At 37.5% G+C, this 18,026-nt stretch overlaps 2 protein-coding genes across 2 annotated transcripts; one reads left to right on the top strand and one right to left on the bottom strand.

The window, feature by feature from the left end:
• The first annotated feature begins 937 nt into the window (after positions 1-937).
• Positions 938-8,145, top strand: LOC121803609 (phosphoglucan, water dikinase, chloroplastic-like). The gene is made up of 19 exons (XM_042203240.1): positions 938-1,368; positions 2,088-2,709; positions 2,872-2,958; positions 3,049-3,180; positions 3,264-3,389; positions 3,475-3,653; positions 3,831-3,909; positions 4,233-4,397; positions 4,488-4,540; positions 4,630-4,838; positions 4,918-5,036; positions 5,137-5,207; positions 5,295-5,412; positions 6,071-6,157; positions 6,247-6,333; positions 6,417-6,493; positions 6,559-6,712; positions 6,790-6,901; positions 7,010-8,145. The coding sequence occupies exons 1-19, from the start codon at positions 1,139-1,141 to the stop codon at positions 7,909-7,911; spliced, it is 3,609 nt and encodes a 1,202-aa protein (XP_042059174.1). The 5' UTR covers positions 938-1,138; the 3' UTR covers positions 7,912-8,145.
• A 953-nt stretch (positions 8,146-9,098) lies between these two features.
• LOC121802624 (auxin response factor 17-like) lies at positions 9,099-11,334 on the bottom strand. The gene is made up of 2 exons (XM_042202303.1): positions 10,325-11,334; positions 9,099-9,782 (listed from the first exon to the last, which is right to left on the bottom strand). The coding sequence occupies exons 1-2, from the start codon at positions 11,264-11,266 to the stop codon at positions 9,099-9,101; spliced, it is 1,626 nt and encodes a 541-aa protein (XP_042058237.1). The 5' UTR covers positions 11,267-11,334.
• Between the last annotated feature and the right edge of the window lie 6,692 nt (positions 11,335-18,026).

The raw sequence follows: 18,026 nt of genomic DNA, 5'->3' as shown, positions 1-18,026 counted from the left end.
TGTTACTATTGTTCAAGAAAAATTTACATATGTTGTACGGCTCAAAACAACGCAGTTCCAATTAAAACTTGCTTGCTCTACCCATTGTCACGCACATAATTTAATAGAAACAATGATATTCTTCACATAGTCACACGCATAATTTAAGAGTAACAAATATATTAGTATGTGTTTCTTTAGGACATATAGGGTTCGAAATGGTATTTTATTATTTCTCTCTTACTTTATTCTTTTTTCTTAACACACAAGATAAAGTTACATAAAATCTTGCTAAAGGAAGAGATCATTTTCCTTGGACATATGGAGAAGTTGTTTTGTCGTCAACCTCGTCACATTAATACACATTTACGTCACAGTTTATAGATATCACCAAACTTGTACACTTGTACACCAATTTAGCATCGTATTTGCCCCCTAAAAATTATCATGAAACAATTGAAAATTTTGAAACTTTGTGATTTCTGATTCAAATTTGAAATGTTCATATCAAACCATAATTTGATCAAACTTTATAATTTTATAGGGTAATTAATCAAATAAAGAACAAAATATCATAAATTCTTTTCTTTTTTCTTGTTCACAAGGATATTCATTGGAGATTTAGTTACTAATCCGCTTACAAATTTGTAAGTATATCAGATGGTGAAACGGTTACCCGGATCTAAAATTGTTCCATATTCAAAGTCAAATATCAATACCCAACATTTAATTACGAAGATTCAATGAATCCATTTCACTCAACAGCACCCCCAAAAAAATCACAAAACCAAATTTCCATTGGAAGCTATCCAAACATGAAGGAAGAAGAATCAATTGCACGGTGTTGTCGAGAATCAAAGGATCAATAAATCTCTAAGCAAAGAAAAAAAAATATTTTCTCCCAATCCCCAAGTCTTAAGTTTCAAGATCTAACATCGGAAACCGCTAAAGGCTTATGAATAACTAAATTCAGAACTCGTTTAGATAATAAATAGCAGCAAGAATCTCACTCTCACGTGTCACGAACAATAATATCTTCACTCTCCCATACCAATCAAGATTTCTCATTCAATTTTATAAACTCACAATCACACACACACACACACACACAGTGGGGTTGATAATCTCTACAATAGGTTGAGTCATTGAGCAATTTGCAATGGACTATCCGTGTACGTTGCCATGCAAATTCCCTTCAACTTCGAGTGTTATCGCTTCAAGAAGTAATCTTAGATGCCCCCTAAATAGTACCCCATCAAAATCCTTCTTCAAGAGAGCTGGGATTCTTGCTCCCGATGCAAAAAATCTCGGCCCGTTTGCAGTTAGAGTTGTCAGAAGAGGGGATTCTGCTAAATTGTCTGTTTCTGCCGTTTCGTCGGTTGAAACCAGGTAAAGTTTCCAACTTTGGTTTCAATTCACCTTTTTCTTGAATATATGAGATATTGTGAATAAAGGGGTCTGTGTGTGTGGGTGAAGGGATAAGGCAAGGTAAGTAGCATAATCAAAAGATGTGGTGGTTATTGTAAACTATTTAAGTACAGATTCTAATGTGGGAGTAGTTTTGCTTGTCGAATGGATGATGATTTTGAAATTGTAGACTAAGAGAATTGGTGTTTCAATGTTGGGAGTAGTTTTTCTTGTTGATTGAATGATGATGATGTTTGGAATTTTGAAAATGTTTTGGAAGTGAATTGAATGGTGATGGTGTTTTTCTTATAGATTGAATGATGATTTTGAAAGTTTTTGAAAGGGTGATTTTTGTAGAAAATTGTGAACCAATAGGATTAGTATTTCACTATTGGGAGTAGTTTCTCTTGTTGATAGAATGATGATTTTGAAATTTTAAAAGGGGTGATTTCTGTAGGAAATTGTAGTAGTTTCTCTTGTAGATTTGATGATGAGTTTGAAATTTTTAAGGGTGATTTCTGGGAAAATTGTAAACCAATAGAATTATTATAATGTTGGGAGTAGTATTGCTTGGTGATTGAATGATGATGATGACGATGATGTTTGAAAGTTTGAAAGGGTGATTTCTATGAACAAGTGTTTTGGAAGGGAATGATTCTTTGTTTCATTTGCTTTTTTCATTGGTATAATGGGGTCTATAGGGAAGGGATGAAAGAGGAAAATAGAGAGGAGAGGCGGTCTAAGAAGTCCGGTGACGATAAGGTTAGGCTGAAGCTCAGACTAGACCACCAGGTCACATTCGGGGAGCATGTCGCAGTGTTGGGGTCTGCCAAGGAGTTTGGATCGTGGAAGAAGGAGGTGATGATGACGTGGACGGAGAATGGATGGGTTTGTAATATGGATTTGGCAAGCTCAGGAGAGCCTGTGGAGTATAAGTTTGTGATAGTAGGTCAGGATAAGAAGTTGGTGTGGGAACACGGTGATAACCGAGTTCTAAAGATTGAAGAGAAGGGAAGTTTTAGCGTTGTTTGTAAGTGGGGTGAGACTGCGGAGGAGGTGAAGCTGCTGCCTTGGGAGGGGGAAGACGAGCAAGAAGTGGAGGCCGGAGGGAGTGAGAATGGGAAGAGTGTTGCTTCTGCAGTAGAAGAGGGTGTTACCGTTAGTTCATTTGTGGACCAATGGCAGGGAAAGAACGTCTCGTTTGTTCGCTCGAAGGATAACCTGGATGGAGAAAAGAAGATATGCTGGGAGACTTCGGGTCTCGAAGGGATTTCTCTCAAGCTGGTTGAAGGTGACCGCAGTGGACGTAACTGGTGGAGGAAGGTATAAACAGTTTTGGCTTTTTTCTTAAATGAAAACCAATAGTTATGTCGTTTGACTGTTTCTTTTCTCGCATCAAAAAACACTGAGGGTCGAGTTGAGATGCACATATTTTTGGACGAGCTGTGGTTTTGAATGTTGTTTCTGCATTTCCCTGTTGCAAAGCTTGAGGTTGTTCGAGAGCTTGTGGCTGAAAACATCGACAGCGAAAAGCGCTTGGAAGCTCTTACATATTCAGCAATATATCTGAAGGTGTTATGACGTTCTAGCTATCGATTTTCTTGATGATTGATTAGTTACTTCATGTCCTAAATCCTGATCGGATTTTATTTTTTTCTGTAGTGGATAAACACAGGTCAGATTCCTTGCTTCGAAGACGGGGGTCATCATCGACCGAACAGGCATGCCGAGATCTCTAGGCTTATATTTCGCGACCTGGAACGAATCTCCAGCAGGAAAGACACTTCACTTCAGGTCAATTTCCAAATCAATTATGTTAGATCGCTTATTAGGTAGTTTGATTTGGGGTTCTCCTTGGTGATATCTATAAAATGCAGGAACTTCTAGTTATCCGCAAGATTCACCCTTGCTTGCCATCTTTCAAGGCCGAGTTCACCGCATCCGTTCCCCTAACAAGGATCCGAGACATTGCTCACAGGAATGACATCCCTCACGACCTTAAGGTGATCGATAAGTGATTTCACTTCAATCATCTATGCTTTAGTTAAATCGGTCGAAGTCATTAATGTAGTTTTATCGACATTCCAGCAAGAAATCAAGCATACGATACAAAACAAGCTACATCGATGTGCTGGCCCTGAGGATTTAGTTGCCACAGAAGCAATGCTTGCAAGAATCATGAAGAATCCCGGACAATATAGTGAAGCTTTTGTTCAGCAGTTCAAGATATTCCATCAAGAGCTGAAAGATTTCTTCAATGCTGGAAGGTAATTTGTGTGTCATGATAATAAACTAATGCTTGTAGCTTTTCGTTCTTTAAGAGAGAGAGGCTATTAAGTATAATCTCGAGTTTCATATGGAAAATGTTGGATCGGATTATAGAATTTATAATTAAACCCCAGTAAGAAATTTTCTGATGCTCAGCTTTTGATTCACAATTGAAGTCTGGAAGAACAGCTGGAATCAATCAAAGATTCTCTGGGTGAGAGCTCGGCCCTACCTCAGTTTTTAGAATCAAAAAAGGTACCGATGCTTTTTAGTTCTTACTTAGTCGAATCTTTGAAGATATTGCTATTAAAAAATTGGTGTTTCTCGAACAAATGTGTGTATTAATAATCATCATGTAATCAGTTACACTTATTAACAATGTCATCGGAAAATATTGGCTGTTGATAGCTTCTTAAATAACTAATGATTTCTGAGCTGGTGCTATATTTTGTATTCATAGCTTAACGAAATCATGTTGTAAGATCGACAAGTAGGTAATGGAACTTTTAGTAAGATGTAGAGTATAATAGTTCATAAATTATGCTTATTTCGTATCTAATGTTTCATATCTTGTTCAGGCGCTGGATAATGGCAGTGCAAACGATATTTCTAAAAGCGAATGGATAACAGTATTGATGAAAACTATACAATCTCTGGACAATCTCCGCCAAGAAATCGCAAAGGGTCTTGATAGTGGCCTTCGAAACGATGCCCCTGATGCCGCAATAGCAATGCGGCAAAAGGTGAGACTTCTTACGTATTCTGCTAACCATTTCTCTCAGTTCGATAAAAACCCATTAGGTCGGTCGGTAATAGGATCTGTGTGATTGCAGTGGCGTCTATGTGAGATCGGACTTGAAGACTATTCATTTGTTCTTCTAAGCAGGTACTCTGCCCTTACAGCCATACTTAATCTCGCGTTTCCTTCCCAAATAAAAAGCTTGTTAATTGGTTTGGGTTTTGAGCTTTTCACAGGTTCATCAATGAACTTGAAGCTGTTGGTGGGGCCCACTGGCTCACAGAGAATGTAGAGCAAAAGAACGCTGGTTCTTGGAGTGAGCCGCTCGGAGCTTTAGTCGCCAGCATACATCAGTTGGGCCTGTCAGGCTGGAAGCCCGGTGAGTGCAAAGCTATAGGGAACGAACTTATAGCTTGGCAAAACAGAGGTCTTCTCGAAACTGAAGGTGAGCGATTTTCCCGAGTGAGTGAGTTCGTGGTCATGTAGAACTACACTGATTTCTTATGAGTGGTGATAATTTCAAGGCAGCGAAAATGGTACGAGAATATGGGGCTTGAGGCTTAAAGCTACACTCGATAGAGCTAAGAGACTAACTGAAGAATACTCCGAGGCACTTCTTAATATATTCCCCGAAAGAGTTCAGGTAAACTGAAAAAACGAAAAAAATTGTCGTTTTTTATGTGGTAACATATGTTAATGCTTATAGCTCATTCGGAGATCAACTCGACTTTTCGGCTGCACAGATTTTAGGAAACGCCTTTGGGGTTCCGGATAACACTGTTAGGACGTATGCTGAAGCTGAGATTCGTGCTGGGTATGATACTCCAGTTTTTTAATTATATCTACCGTGGACGACTCAGTAATCATTGTAGCTATCTAATTTTCGATGGGGAAAATACAGTGTGATTTTTCAGGTTTCAAAACTGTGCACCCTTCTTCTGAAAGCTGTTAGGAATGTTCTCGGGTCTGAGGGTTGGGATATTCTTGTACCGGGAGATGCTGTTGGAACCCTCATCCAGGTACACTGTGTCGTCCCTCGTGGCACAAATTTAAATCGCATGCTTTTATAGATAAGTTATTGGTATCTTGACCTACTGTTCATGCTTATAGCATATCTAACCAATACAGCTTGTATGCGAAGCTAATGGTTAATTTGCTCAAAATACACTAACATTGGGCCGTTTTTGGTTTCCCACATGAACTTGATTTTTTTCCTAAAATTCACAAAATTTACTTTTTTTCGTTTCCGTTTCTCGCATATCCCATATTAAAACTTACATGGAAATCATCCGAAAATACACGGATTTTACTTGTTTTGGATTTTCTCGCAAACCCCGAGCCCAAAAAGCAATCTTGATTTGCCACGTGACTGTCATGTCAGTTTCGATTTGGAATTTTTGGAAAATCCAGAGTCCATGTATTTTTGTGGCGATTATCCAAATATAAAAGAAATCGCATAATTCCAATTAGCAATGTTTTTATTCATCACCACCTTTTGTTTAACAATCAAGAACAATTATGCTATGAATACGATTTCTTGAGCCATCTCATGTCCAAATTTCTGTTGCCTTATTCTATGATAGCCCGTCCCGTTCAGTCAACGTGATTTTTAGAAACTTTTTTCTGTCCGAAAGTTGTTATATTTATTGCAACTGTCGTCATGCAACTCGTCTACAGGTGGATAGCATCGTTCCTGGGTCAATACCATCGTCTGTAACAGGACCGGTTATTCTAGTCGTGAACAGAGCTGATGGAGATGAAGAGGTTATTTTCTGTCTCTGAATTTTTTGATGATTGACGTGCATTTTGTTGGTCGAGTGCTTAACGTTAACTTTAAATTCTGCCTCTTCCAGGTAACAGCGGCCGGAGATAATATTACCGGAGTCATCCTTTTGCAGGAGCTGCCCCATTTATCTCATCTTGGTGTCCGAGCGCGGCAAGCAAGTCCTATCCCATGTTTTATTGTTTCCTTTTTCGTTTCTTTGATTGTTGAAACGACGTAGAATGTATCTGTGAACTGCAGGAAAGGGTTGTTTTTGTGACTTGCGAAGATGATGAAAAAGTTTCTGACATCAGAAATCTTAGTGGGAAGTTTGTGAGGTTAGCGTTCGATTGTTTTTTGTTCGGTTTCCTTGTTAGTGTCTTTCCTCACCGGCTCGTTTCAGGTTGGAAGCGTCGCCTTCGGGGGTCAGCTTGGTTCAAACTTCAGCAGAAAGCAACAATGGTAACGTTCCGGTGGGAAATAAACCGACTGATGGTTCGTTCAAGACCGGAGACTTGGAACAGAACAGCACGTCTTCGGAGACAGACATCAAAACGGTATGGAAATCGTTCGAGGTAATGGGATTATTTCGTTGTCAATCCAACGTTTTTGAGTTTATAGTGATGCCTCTCAGGGTACGTCGTCTGGAGGTGTTATAGCGGTTGAGGATGCTACTATTCAAGATTCCGGTGCAAAGGCTGCATCGTGTGGTCGCCTAGCTTCGTTGGCTGCTGCTTCGAATAAAGGTAAAGTAAATCGAACTGATCGATTTTCGACTTCCATATAGAGGCGTTTACTTTGAGTGATCGATTAGATGAACGCGGTTTTACTGAATCTCGAGTCTTGAATGACAGTGTATAACGAAGGAGGAGTTCCTGTGACGTTCAACGCCCCGAAGGGAGCGGTGATCCCGTTCCGTTCCATGGAACTGGCCTTGGAACACAACGGGTCGTTGGAAACCTACGTATCGCTTCTTGAGAGCATAGAAACAGCTGAAATCGACGAAGAGCTCGACCGGCTGTGTAACCGGCTTCAGGAGCTCATCTCTTCTCTGAGTCCTTCAAAAGAAACCGTCGAAACCATATCGAAAATGTTCCCAGGCACCGTGCGGCTGATAGTGCGTTCGAGCGCTAATGTCGAGGACTTGGCTGGAATGTCTGCCGCGGGGCTGTACGAGTCGATCCCCAATGTCAGCCCGTCTAACCCGATCATCTTCGGGCACGCCGTCGCCCGCGTCTGGGCGTCCCTCTACACCCGCCGAGCAGTGCTGAGCCGCCGAGCAGCAGGGGTGCCTCAGGACCAGGCTGTGATGGCCGTGCTCGTGCAAGAGATGCTCTCGCCTGACCTCTCGTTCGTGCTCCACACGGTCAGTCCGACCGACAAGAACGAGGACGTGGTCGAGGCGGAGATCGCACCTGGGCTCGGGGAGACCCTGGCTTCGGGGACGAGGGGCACGCCGTGGAGGCTTGCGGCCGGGAAGTTCGACGGGACGGTGCGGTCGTTGGCGTTCGCCAACTTCAGCGAGGAGATGGTGGTGCGCGGGGGCGGCCCCGCGGACGGGGAGGTGATACAGCTGACGGTGGACTACAGCAAGAAGCCCTTGACCGTTGATGCCAGCTTCCGGCAGCAGCTCGGCCGGAAGCTCGGGGTGATCGGGTTCTTCCTCGAGCAGAAGTTCGACGGCGCGCAGGATGTCGAAGGGTGCTTGGTCGGGAAAGATATCTACATTGTGCAGACACGGCCACAGCCGCTCTAAAGGCTGTTGGAATACTTCACTTTTAAAATATATTCCCGCGAAAAAATTGTCATGATTTCCTCTTTGGTTCGTCATCAAAATAAATTACTACAACATGCTAATATTTGTAATAATATAGTTATACAACTTACAATACATACCATCAAATATTTTGTTAAAACTCGCATGTATTATTCGTAGTGTGACAATTTGGTTGCGGAGTAAATACATTGAGATCATATATGTGCTACAAAAGAATAATGTTCATATTTGTGCAAGGAATAATGTTAATCCAAAACACAATTATTGATATTTTTGTGTCCTCAACATTATGAATTGATAAATTTACTGATTCAAAACATAATGTTTGATATTTTTGTGTCCTATGAATTAATAAATTTTAGTAGTAATTGCTAAATCCTAATAGTCAACTTAATGTTGATTCAATTAACTAATTTAATTAGTACTCGGTATTACAATAATTTTTATATTAAATTGTTCCTAAACATTTAAGGGATAATTTTGCCTTTTATTTTTATTTCTATTTATTTTATGCAGTGATTAATTTAACCAGCATATGTAATTATTTTTTGAAAAATAAAGTGAATTATAAGTAATACACCATAATAGTATAATACTCTGTTCTGATTTGGAAAACATTTAACTTCAACATGGATTTTTAAAAATATAGAGAAAATTGAGTGGAAATAAATAACGGATCGTGCTACTCATTTTAATATATTTATATTAATAATAAAAATGAGTTAGTGGAATGTATGTGTATAATTTTTTTAAATCATTTTAATCTATTTGGATTACAATTAATATGTTGCATAATTAAATTAAAAAATTAATTTATTTATTTAAAATCATATTAAAGTTTGTTAAGTTAAATCCTCATAGTCAAATCATTTTATTTATTTACACAACCATGCACAGTATTGCACAATATTGAACTAAGATGATAATATGATACTCAATCATTCAAAACACACATGAAATGAAATATATCTGGATCGAAAGTTATAGGATAATTAACAGTATACAACTTTCAATTTCCATTTCAAAATCATTCAAACGAATAAAAAAACAAATTAAAACATCAAATAAGAGAGTATTATTCTTCCCCTCACAACAAACACACAGCACAATTTACTATACTATACATAGTAAATCTCTACGTGCAGCGGTTCGCACCCTTCCTCACCTCACCCACAGCTCTCACCGCCATCATCACCACCCTCTCCGCCGGCACCACTCTCACCTTCCTCTCCTTCCTCGTCCCCAGCCATCTCAATCGTCTTCCCGAACAGCAGGAATGACGTAGCTCCCTGCACGCTGCCCTGGCTCACCGGCGACATAATTTCCGACGAGCTCCCAATGCTCAGCGCCTTCGACACGGAGATCAAATCCTGCTCCGCCTCATTATTCACCGCCTCCGCCGGTGGCTGAACGACGTTGTTCGCTGGCGCCGGTAGCCGGACGTCGTTGTTTGCCGCCGCCTGCAGCTGGAGGTTGTGCAGGCCGGGTGGGTGGTGGACACGGTTGAGCACCATCTCCGGGAGGATGTTGTTGATCATCGCCGGCTGGAAATTCTCGATGGCGCGGTGGAGATTGTTCAGCGCCGGCTGGAGCTGGTAGCGGGCGCCGGCGGCAGGCTCCCTGCCCATATAGTGAGAGAAGTCGAAGATGGGAGCGGCGGCGGCGCTGGGGTTGCCGGCGAAGTGGTTGGCCGGAGGGAAATAATTGCCGTTGTTTTGCAAGAATTTGAGCCTTTTCGCCGGATGGAAGCCGGGGGCCATTAGTGGAGAGAATGGGATGTAGTCGACTTGCCACGGGTTCACGGTCCTGGTAGTAATCTCCTCCGAACCCTCGGGGTCTTCCCAATTCACCTAAAATCACAGCAATCGAATTTCAAAATTAGTCGGAGAAATCATGAAATTTAGATTTGTGCAAGAAAGCTTTGCTAAGCTATACTCTAATGCACTATTTTGCACAAACTTGAGAAAAAGTCTTAAATAAAAGAAAAAATTACAACAATATTTATATGAATAAAAATAAATGAAACTAATTTTAGTGGGGGAAAATGAGATTTTCATGTACGAAGTGAGATATAAATGCCGGAATATCATAGGTAAACTTGATTTATTTATACACAGTAGAATACTAGCTATAATTAGTTAAAAAAATAATTAATTTATTCATACTGTGTTTTTTGGCGATTTGCGAATTAAAAAGTCTAAAACTAGAAGGTCAATTTCCTATGGATCATGACGCATTTAATCAATAATCAGATCAAATTCAACAGTAACAAACTCATTTACGAAGGTGAAGATATCAATTCAAATGATTTCAACAAAAAAGAATGTGTGTATTCTAATCCTGATTTAAACAAAAAAACAAATCCAGTGCAGCAAGTTTCACGAGCGGTTACCTTGAGCATGCGCCAGGGCGAGCCGCACCAGACTCCGCTGACCGGCGTTGCCGCGGCGGTCACGACCCCCAACATCCACGTCATCCTCGACGCGTCCTCGGTCTCCACCTGCATCTTCACCTTCATCCCCGCCACCCACCTCATCTGCAGCGATTCCTTCACCTTCTCCGCCATCACGATGAAATCCGGCGATCCTGCCTTAGGATAGTACACCACCTCGAAAACCAGCCCCCTCCCCGCCCTCTGCACCGCGCCGACAACCGCGCCGGTGTCGGCGCCGCCCCCGGCGCCGACGAAGGTCACCGCGCGGCGGATCCCGAGGTACAGATCGCCGGTGGATCTCTTCTTCATGAAAACGACCGCATCTCCGGCGATGAGGCTCTTCGCGTTGACGAATCTGCTCCACCCCGAGGTGAGGAGGTGCCGCCGTGGCGTGCCGCGGAAGATGTGGCGGAACTCCCATGCATGGCCGAGAGTGTCTCTCAGCAACAGATTCTGCGCCGGCGGATCCGCCTCGAAATCGAGCTGCGGAAGGATCATATCCGCGCAAAACCGAGGCACGGAGAATCCGCCGCCGTTGTTGGCGTCGGATCGGGTCAGGACCTTCGCGTACGTGACGACGTCGCTTTCGGCGAAGTTGAGTGCGTTGTTCTGCCGGTGGCCGAGCGGTTGCAGCGGCTGGAGGAGGACTTTGGAGAAAACCTGATCCGTGACCGGATCGGAGAGGAATCGAACGGAAATCACTTGGCACGGAATCCACGGCCGCATTAGGTTGAAATTGTAAGCAGCGGCAGGGGCGGGGGTGGCGGAGACATTCTCCAAATGCCCCTGGGGAAAGTAGTAGACGTAGGAATTAATCGCCGGAATGTGCACTTCGGCCCCGGCGACCGCGTGCCAGACTGCAGAATCGACTTCCACGGCGGCTGTTGAGTTTATAGACATTGCTCGCGGCGGTGTAGTCTGCGAATTTCTAGAGAGAGAGAGAGTATGTATAGAGAGAGAAAGAGAGATTTATGATAGTGAGGTGAAGAGAGTGAGTGAAATGGAGACGAAGAATTGGGGATATTTATAGTGTTGCAAAGGTGCAATGCGCATCGCACCTGTCTCATAGACAAAAAGGAGCTTTTCACGCGCTATTTCTCTCGCTTTGACCCCACGCGCATCATATGCAGAGTAGTAGTAGGAGTATTCAACTGAATCTAATCTCTCTTTAAGTTAAATTAAAGTAATCGAAGCTAATGTAATTAGTCATAATTAGGTCACAGATCTTGCGATTTTTGAGTGATATTAAAAACTTCATTACAAAAATCTACTACGAAACACATTTTAGTATCTACTATCTAAAATGGTTGGAAAATTCAAATAAGGTCATAAAGTATATAGTATGTTGAGAGTTATCAAAATTCTTGAATAATATGGTAATTAATTTTATTAATAAATCTCCGTGATATATTCGGAAACATGTATCAAATGTCCGGAATTTTTTGAAACATTATCTAATTGTCGTCGTCGCAACTCGTAATCTATGTGCATGATTAGTGTCGTCCGCCGCTATCCGGATTTCGTTAATCAATCTCCGCAATACAGACAGACTATAAGAATGACGTGTATCAAATGTCCGGATATTTTGAAACATTCTATTTGTCGTCTGTCGCAATCGATATACATGATTTATAACATCCGCCACCATTCGTGTATATGATGGAATTTTATTTGCACGTATACTAAAATCACATATTTTGTTAATGTAAAGATTTCGTGAAATTTAGTGTTTAAGTGTTCTATAAACTTTTTTACTTAAATTTGTTGTATTTTCTACAAGTAACTTTTATTAATCTCGGTGATATGTGCGGAATATAATAGTGGCATGTATCGAATGTCCGGAATTTTTTTGAAACATTATCTAATTGTCGTCTGTCACAACTCGCAATCTATACACAGGATCTTTGTCGCCTGCGCCATCCGGATTTTATTCATCAATCTCCGCAATATACGTGGAATATAAAAGTGACGTGTATCAAATGTCCGGATATTCTAAGACATAATCTAATTGTCGTCTGTCACAATCGATAGTACATGATATGTGTCGTCCACCGCCATCTGTGTATATGATCGAGTTTTATTTGCATGTGTAGTAAGAACACATATTTTGTTAATGTAAAGCTTGTGTGGAATTTATAGTTTGAGTTTTCAATAAAATAGTCATTTTTTTTACATAAATTCGTTGCATTCGTCATTTTTTTTACTTAAATTTGTTGGATTCTACAAGTAATTTTTATTAATCTCGGTGATATACGCGGAATATAATAGTGACATGTATCGAATATCCAGATTTTTTGCGAAACATTATCTAATTGTCGTATGTCACAACTCGCAATCTATGTACATATCGGTGTCATTTGCCGCCATCCGGATTTTATTCATCAATCTCCACAATATACGCAGAATATAAAAGTGACATGTATCGAATGTCCGGATATTTTGAAACATAGTCATTTTGTTGTCTGTCGCAATCAATATAGGAGTACATGATTTGTGTCGTCCGCCGCCATTTGTGTATATGATCGAGCTTTATTTGCACATGTACTAAAAACTCATATTTTTTATTTACAGATTGCGTGGAATTTATTGTTTGTGTGTTCTTTAAAATTGTCATTTTTTTACTTAAATTTGTTGGATTCGTCATTTTACCTAAATTTGTTGGATTTTACAAATTACAAGTAACTTTTATTAATCTCGGTGGTATACGCGGAACATAATAGTGACATGTATCGAATGTCCGGATTTTTTTGCAACATTATCTAATTGTCGTCTGTCGCAACTCGCAATCTATATACATGATATGTGTCCTCTGCCGCCATCCGGATTTTATCATCAATCTCCACAATAAAAGCGGAATATAAAAGTGATGTGTATCTAATGTCTGGATATTTTGAAACATAATCTTTTTGTCGTCTGTTGCAATTGATATGCATGATCTGTGTCGTCTGCCACCATCTGTGTATATGATCGAGTTTTATTTGCACGTGTACTAAAAACAAACATTTTGTTATGTACGGATTGTGTGGAATTTATTGTTTGAGTGTTCTACAAAATCGTCATTTTTTACTTAAATCTCGGTGATATACGCGGAATATAATAGCGACATGTATCGAATGTCCGGATTTTTAAAACATCATCGTGTTTTGTCGTACGTTGCAATCTTAGTAAATGATCTATTTGTTGACCGCCATCATCTTTGCACATGATCTAGTTGCATTTGGACGTGTAATAAAAAATGGAGTATATTGTAACTGTAAAGATTGCATGTAAATTATTGTTTGTGTATTCTACAAAAAATCATCATATGTTTACTTCAATTTGTTGAATTCTGCAATTAACTTTTATTAACCCCGTCAAATATGCGGAATATAAGAATGACACATCAAAACTCTGAATTTGAAACATCATCTATTTGTCATATGTCGCAATCTATATACTTAATCTATTTATCGTCTACCGACATATATGTACATGATGGAGTTATATTTGCACGTGTACTATTGTATCTGTAAAAAATGTGTATAAATTATTGTTTGCGTGTTAAATAAAGAAATCGGCATATTATTTTACTTAAACCTGTTGAATTATGCAATTAACTTTTATTAACCTCTGTCACATATGCGGAATATAAGAATGGCACATATCGAATGTATGGATTCTTTTCAAAAATCTTATGTTTGTTGTTAGTCGCAATCCATATAGTACATTATAAGTTTGTCGTCCACCACAATCTATGCACGTGATCGAGTTATGTATGCACGTGTGATGGAAACACATACTCCTTTGTTAAGGTAAAGTTTACATGGAAATTATTGTTTGCATGTTCTATAGTAAATTGTCATACTTTTTAACTTTATAATTATTATCGAAAAATATTTATCAACCTCCATAGTCAATGCGACATTTCCTCCAAAAATCATCTATTTGTCGTGCGCCGCCATCTACATACATGATCTTTTCTTAGGAGTATTTTCTTATTATTTTTATTTGACAATATTTTGTACACTTATTTAAAACATTTGCCTGTAATTTTATTTTCCAAGTAATGTCCCACAATCATCCTCAAATTTTATGTCAATTAGTTTATATAAAAATTAATTACAATATACCACTTTACATGCCACACGAACAACATTCCCTTAATTGCACTGAATTTCCCAAATGGCGCGTATAATTCACCTCCTTGTCTGTCAAATTAAGCGGAAAATGTAATACTCCCTTCGTCCCGGGCTACTCGCCCCTTTCCTTTTCGGCACGGAGATTAATGAATGAGTGTATAGGAAAGTCAAAAATGACGGCCGTAGGTGAAAATTTTTACTAAAAATGGAAAGAGTGCAAGTAACTTAGGACGCCCAAAAAAGAAATAAGTGCGAGTAGTGCGGGACGGAGGGAGTACTATAAAAAAGAAAGTCGAAATTACCATAGTACCCTTTCCATTTATCGTAAAGTGCCTGATGCACACGTTTATTTTACATCGCCTCAATCAGCCTTTCAGACACCTCCACGTGGACATGTAAACCAAAATAAAATTCCTGTTTTTAAGGGTAGAGATATGCATCACGGATTATTATACCAAATTAATTACAATATTCTTTCACATTATTCTTACAATTTGGTTTTAATTTACAGTTCAGATATTGTGAAAAGCCACAATAAAAATATAATTTTTTCAGATATCAGGAATTTTAATAAATTAAAACACAATATTCTACTTGCATTACATATTTTTTTTTTCGAATTTTACTAAGTTAAGATGTTTTATAAACTTAGATTCAACTGTTATAATTTTTTTTATATATACCAATACTGTCTTCGTTTGATGAGCACCATTAGACATGAAAAGGCATAACTAATTCCTGTTTTTAAGGGTAGAGATATGTATTAAGAACTAGTATAATAAATTAAAACACAATATTCAGTTACATATGTTTTAATTTTACAGTTGTTAATTTCATACATTGCAAAAGCACATTAAAACGTGTAACTTTTTCTTACTACATAACATCTCTACATCCGCAATTAAATGTCATACATTGTCATTTTAGAATGTTCATATTAAATATTACATTCCATTATTACTATTTTGCTAAATGGTTCTCATATTACTATTTCAACTTTTACTAAAAGCAAATTATTATTTCACCTTTTACAAAAAAAATTTATTGTGTGCTCAAGGCTATTCAGGTAGTGTATACTTTTTCTAGAAGATTGTCTATTTTCCCACTCATTTTCCAATATGATTTACTAGAATTCCACTAGAACTAAGCATTTTTGGATATTTGTGTAGTAAAAGTAAAACAAGTCAAACCTATTTAATTAGGAAACTAATAGAGAAAAACGCCATTGCAATTTCTCACACTCAAGTTTCATCAAAAAGAGATTAGAAATTATTATCTCCAAACAAGATTTGTAACATTATTAAATATATTGTATCAATGATGCTATTTTAATTTATTTCATGTTTCTATGTTATGAGTAAATGTCGTATGTTATGATTAATATTTGTAAGTTAATGTGTAGACAGCTCGTGTAAGGTTGGACTTTAAATTTGCTATCGAGACACTCGTGTAATAAATTTAATGTACAATATCAATGCTAATAATGTACTTACACGAATGATTATTTAATGTCTAAATTGACCAAAATAAAAAATTCCATTTAAATTTCAACAAAAAATCAAGCTAGAGAGTATTTATTTCAATTTTCCTAAAATTCAACCTAAATTAAAAATCCATCTAAAATTCAATATAAAACCAAACTAGAGAGCATTTATTTTAACTTTCATCAAATTCAATCGAAGTAAAAATTCCATCTAAGATCCAACAAAAGAAAAACCAGACTAGAGAGTAGTATTTATTTTAATTTTCCTCACAATCATTAAAAGGGGCAATTGTCAGTTCAATCTTAAACTTTTGTTGACAAGAGATTTTTTGAAACTGAAATATAAAACCATCACTTTTATTTTTAAAATTATGTTACATTGGTCAAAATAGAAAATAATATGATAAAATTAAATATTATATGAAAAAAATAATGTTGTTAGACAAAACAAAAACCAAACTAGAGAGCATTTATTTTAACTTTCATCAAATTCAATCGAAGTAAAAATTCCATCTAAGATCCAACAAAAGAAAAACCAGACTAGAGAGTAGTATTTATTTTAATTTTCCTCACAATCATTAAAAGGGGCAATTGTCAGTTCAATCTTAAACTTTTGTTGACAAGAGATTTTTTGAAACTGAAATATAAAACCATCACTTTTATTTTTAAAATTATGTTACATTGGTCAAAATAGAAAATAATATGATAAAATTAAATATTATATGAAAAAATAATGTTGTTAGACAAAACAACATTGTTTTATAAAAACAATGTCATTCTATTTTAAGTTTTGATTAAAACGACAAAAAATTATCGAAAAAATGTGATTTGTAGTATAGTTTTTAATTACCAAATCAGTTTTGAATTTGACATTTATGGGATAATAGAAAAAAAAATTGAAAAGTTAATATTTTACATTCCATTTTCAAAAATTATAGACCAACCAGAAATAAATAACAACTATCCCTAATCAAAATAAAAACCATCCCTACTATATATAACAATTGATGCGATTTCACTCAAGTAGTTGACCTCTTCACTAAAAAAAATCAAAATAAGATTATTCAAAATTTTATTGAAATCTATACTACACTTTTTTCTGTTTAGTGAAAAGAAATGAAACCTATATATATCCCCTTAAAATCTCAAACTATTACTCCACACAGCTTCAGATTTCAAAATTATTTAGCATAGATATGTCTAAAAATGAAATTAAAATAAAAAATTTAATAGTACTATCTTTTCCTTTTATTTAATGCAATGGAAACTAAACTGACATCCCTTTACATTAATTATTTTTTCCACTCAACCAACGATATTTATTAATATTAATTTCATCAATATCTGAAAGCCAGGATTATTCTTTTTCCAGATCATTTCAAACTGTCTGACTCTACCCAATATTCCAAAATAATACTCCATTTGCCTTTTCCTTTCAAATAATATTAGATAAAAGTGTATTAATAAAAATAAAGAAACATAAGTATATCTTTCACAATAAAAAAATTGTTGCAATGAAAATGCAGATAATTTCCCCTTTTTATTTTAGCCGAAGAAAATATAAATAATTTAAACCATAGTAGAAAAGGGTAGAATGGGGAAATAGAAAAGAAGATGCGTTTTTTAGCGTACAACCGGAAAAGCAGAGGGTATAAACAAAAAATTTGCACGGAGAAAGCGTGAGTCGCCTTTGACTGACTCAACACACGTTTTTAGCTCTTGTTTTTATCCGAAGAGAGTGTCGAGAAACGTTTTCTCTTTTTTGTTTGGATTTTGAGACATGCCAAACAAGAGGTGAGTGTGGTGGGATTATTACTTTTTCCTCTCTTTTTTCATTTTTATTTGCCTTTTTTGGTTACGATATTCGTCTCGTTGTGATTAAATGAGATTATCTTTGGATGGGTTGGGTTTTAAAAAAGTCAAATTTTGGGTTTTTTAAAAATTAGTATAGAGTGAATATAAAAAAAATTATTCATTCATCTCGATGTAATTATTTATTTTGAGAGAGTTGTGCTAGGACTGAATTGAATAAAAAAATCAAATTCCGGATTTAAATAAG

This window comes from Salvia splendens, chromosome 5 (genome assembly GCF_004379255.2).
Source record: "Salvia splendens isolate huo1 chromosome 5, SspV2, whole genome shotgun sequence".
In the NCBI taxonomy this organism is placed as follows: Eukaryota; Viridiplantae; Streptophyta; class Magnoliopsida; order Lamiales; family Lamiaceae; genus Salvia; species Salvia splendens.
The sequence above is the reverse complement of the archived record's forward strand: the minus strand, read 5'-3'. Positions and strand labels throughout refer to the sequence as shown.

Bases quoted from the DNA above. Each gene is read 5' to 3' on its own strand.
- LOC121802624 (XM_042202303.1), bottom strand. From the start codon at position 11,266: ATGTCTATAAACTCAACAGCCGCCGTGGAAGTCGATTCTGCAGTCTGG. The intron at 9,783-10,324 runs GTAACCGCTCGT...CTGTGATTTTAG, and splicing joins CGCCCTGGCGCATGCTCAAG to GTGAATTGGGAAGACCCCGA.
- LOC121803609 (XM_042203240.1), top strand. From the start codon at position 1,139: ATGGACTATCCGTGTACGTTGCCATGCAAATTCCCTTCAACTTCGAGT. The intron at 2,959-3,048 runs GTGTTATGACGT...TTTTTTCTGTAG, and splicing joins ATTCAGCAATATATCTGAAG to TGGATAAACACAGGTCAGAT. The intron at 3,181-3,263 runs GTCAATTTCCAA...TATAAAATGCAG, and splicing joins GGAAAGACACTTCACTTCAG to GAACTTCTAGTTATCCGCAA.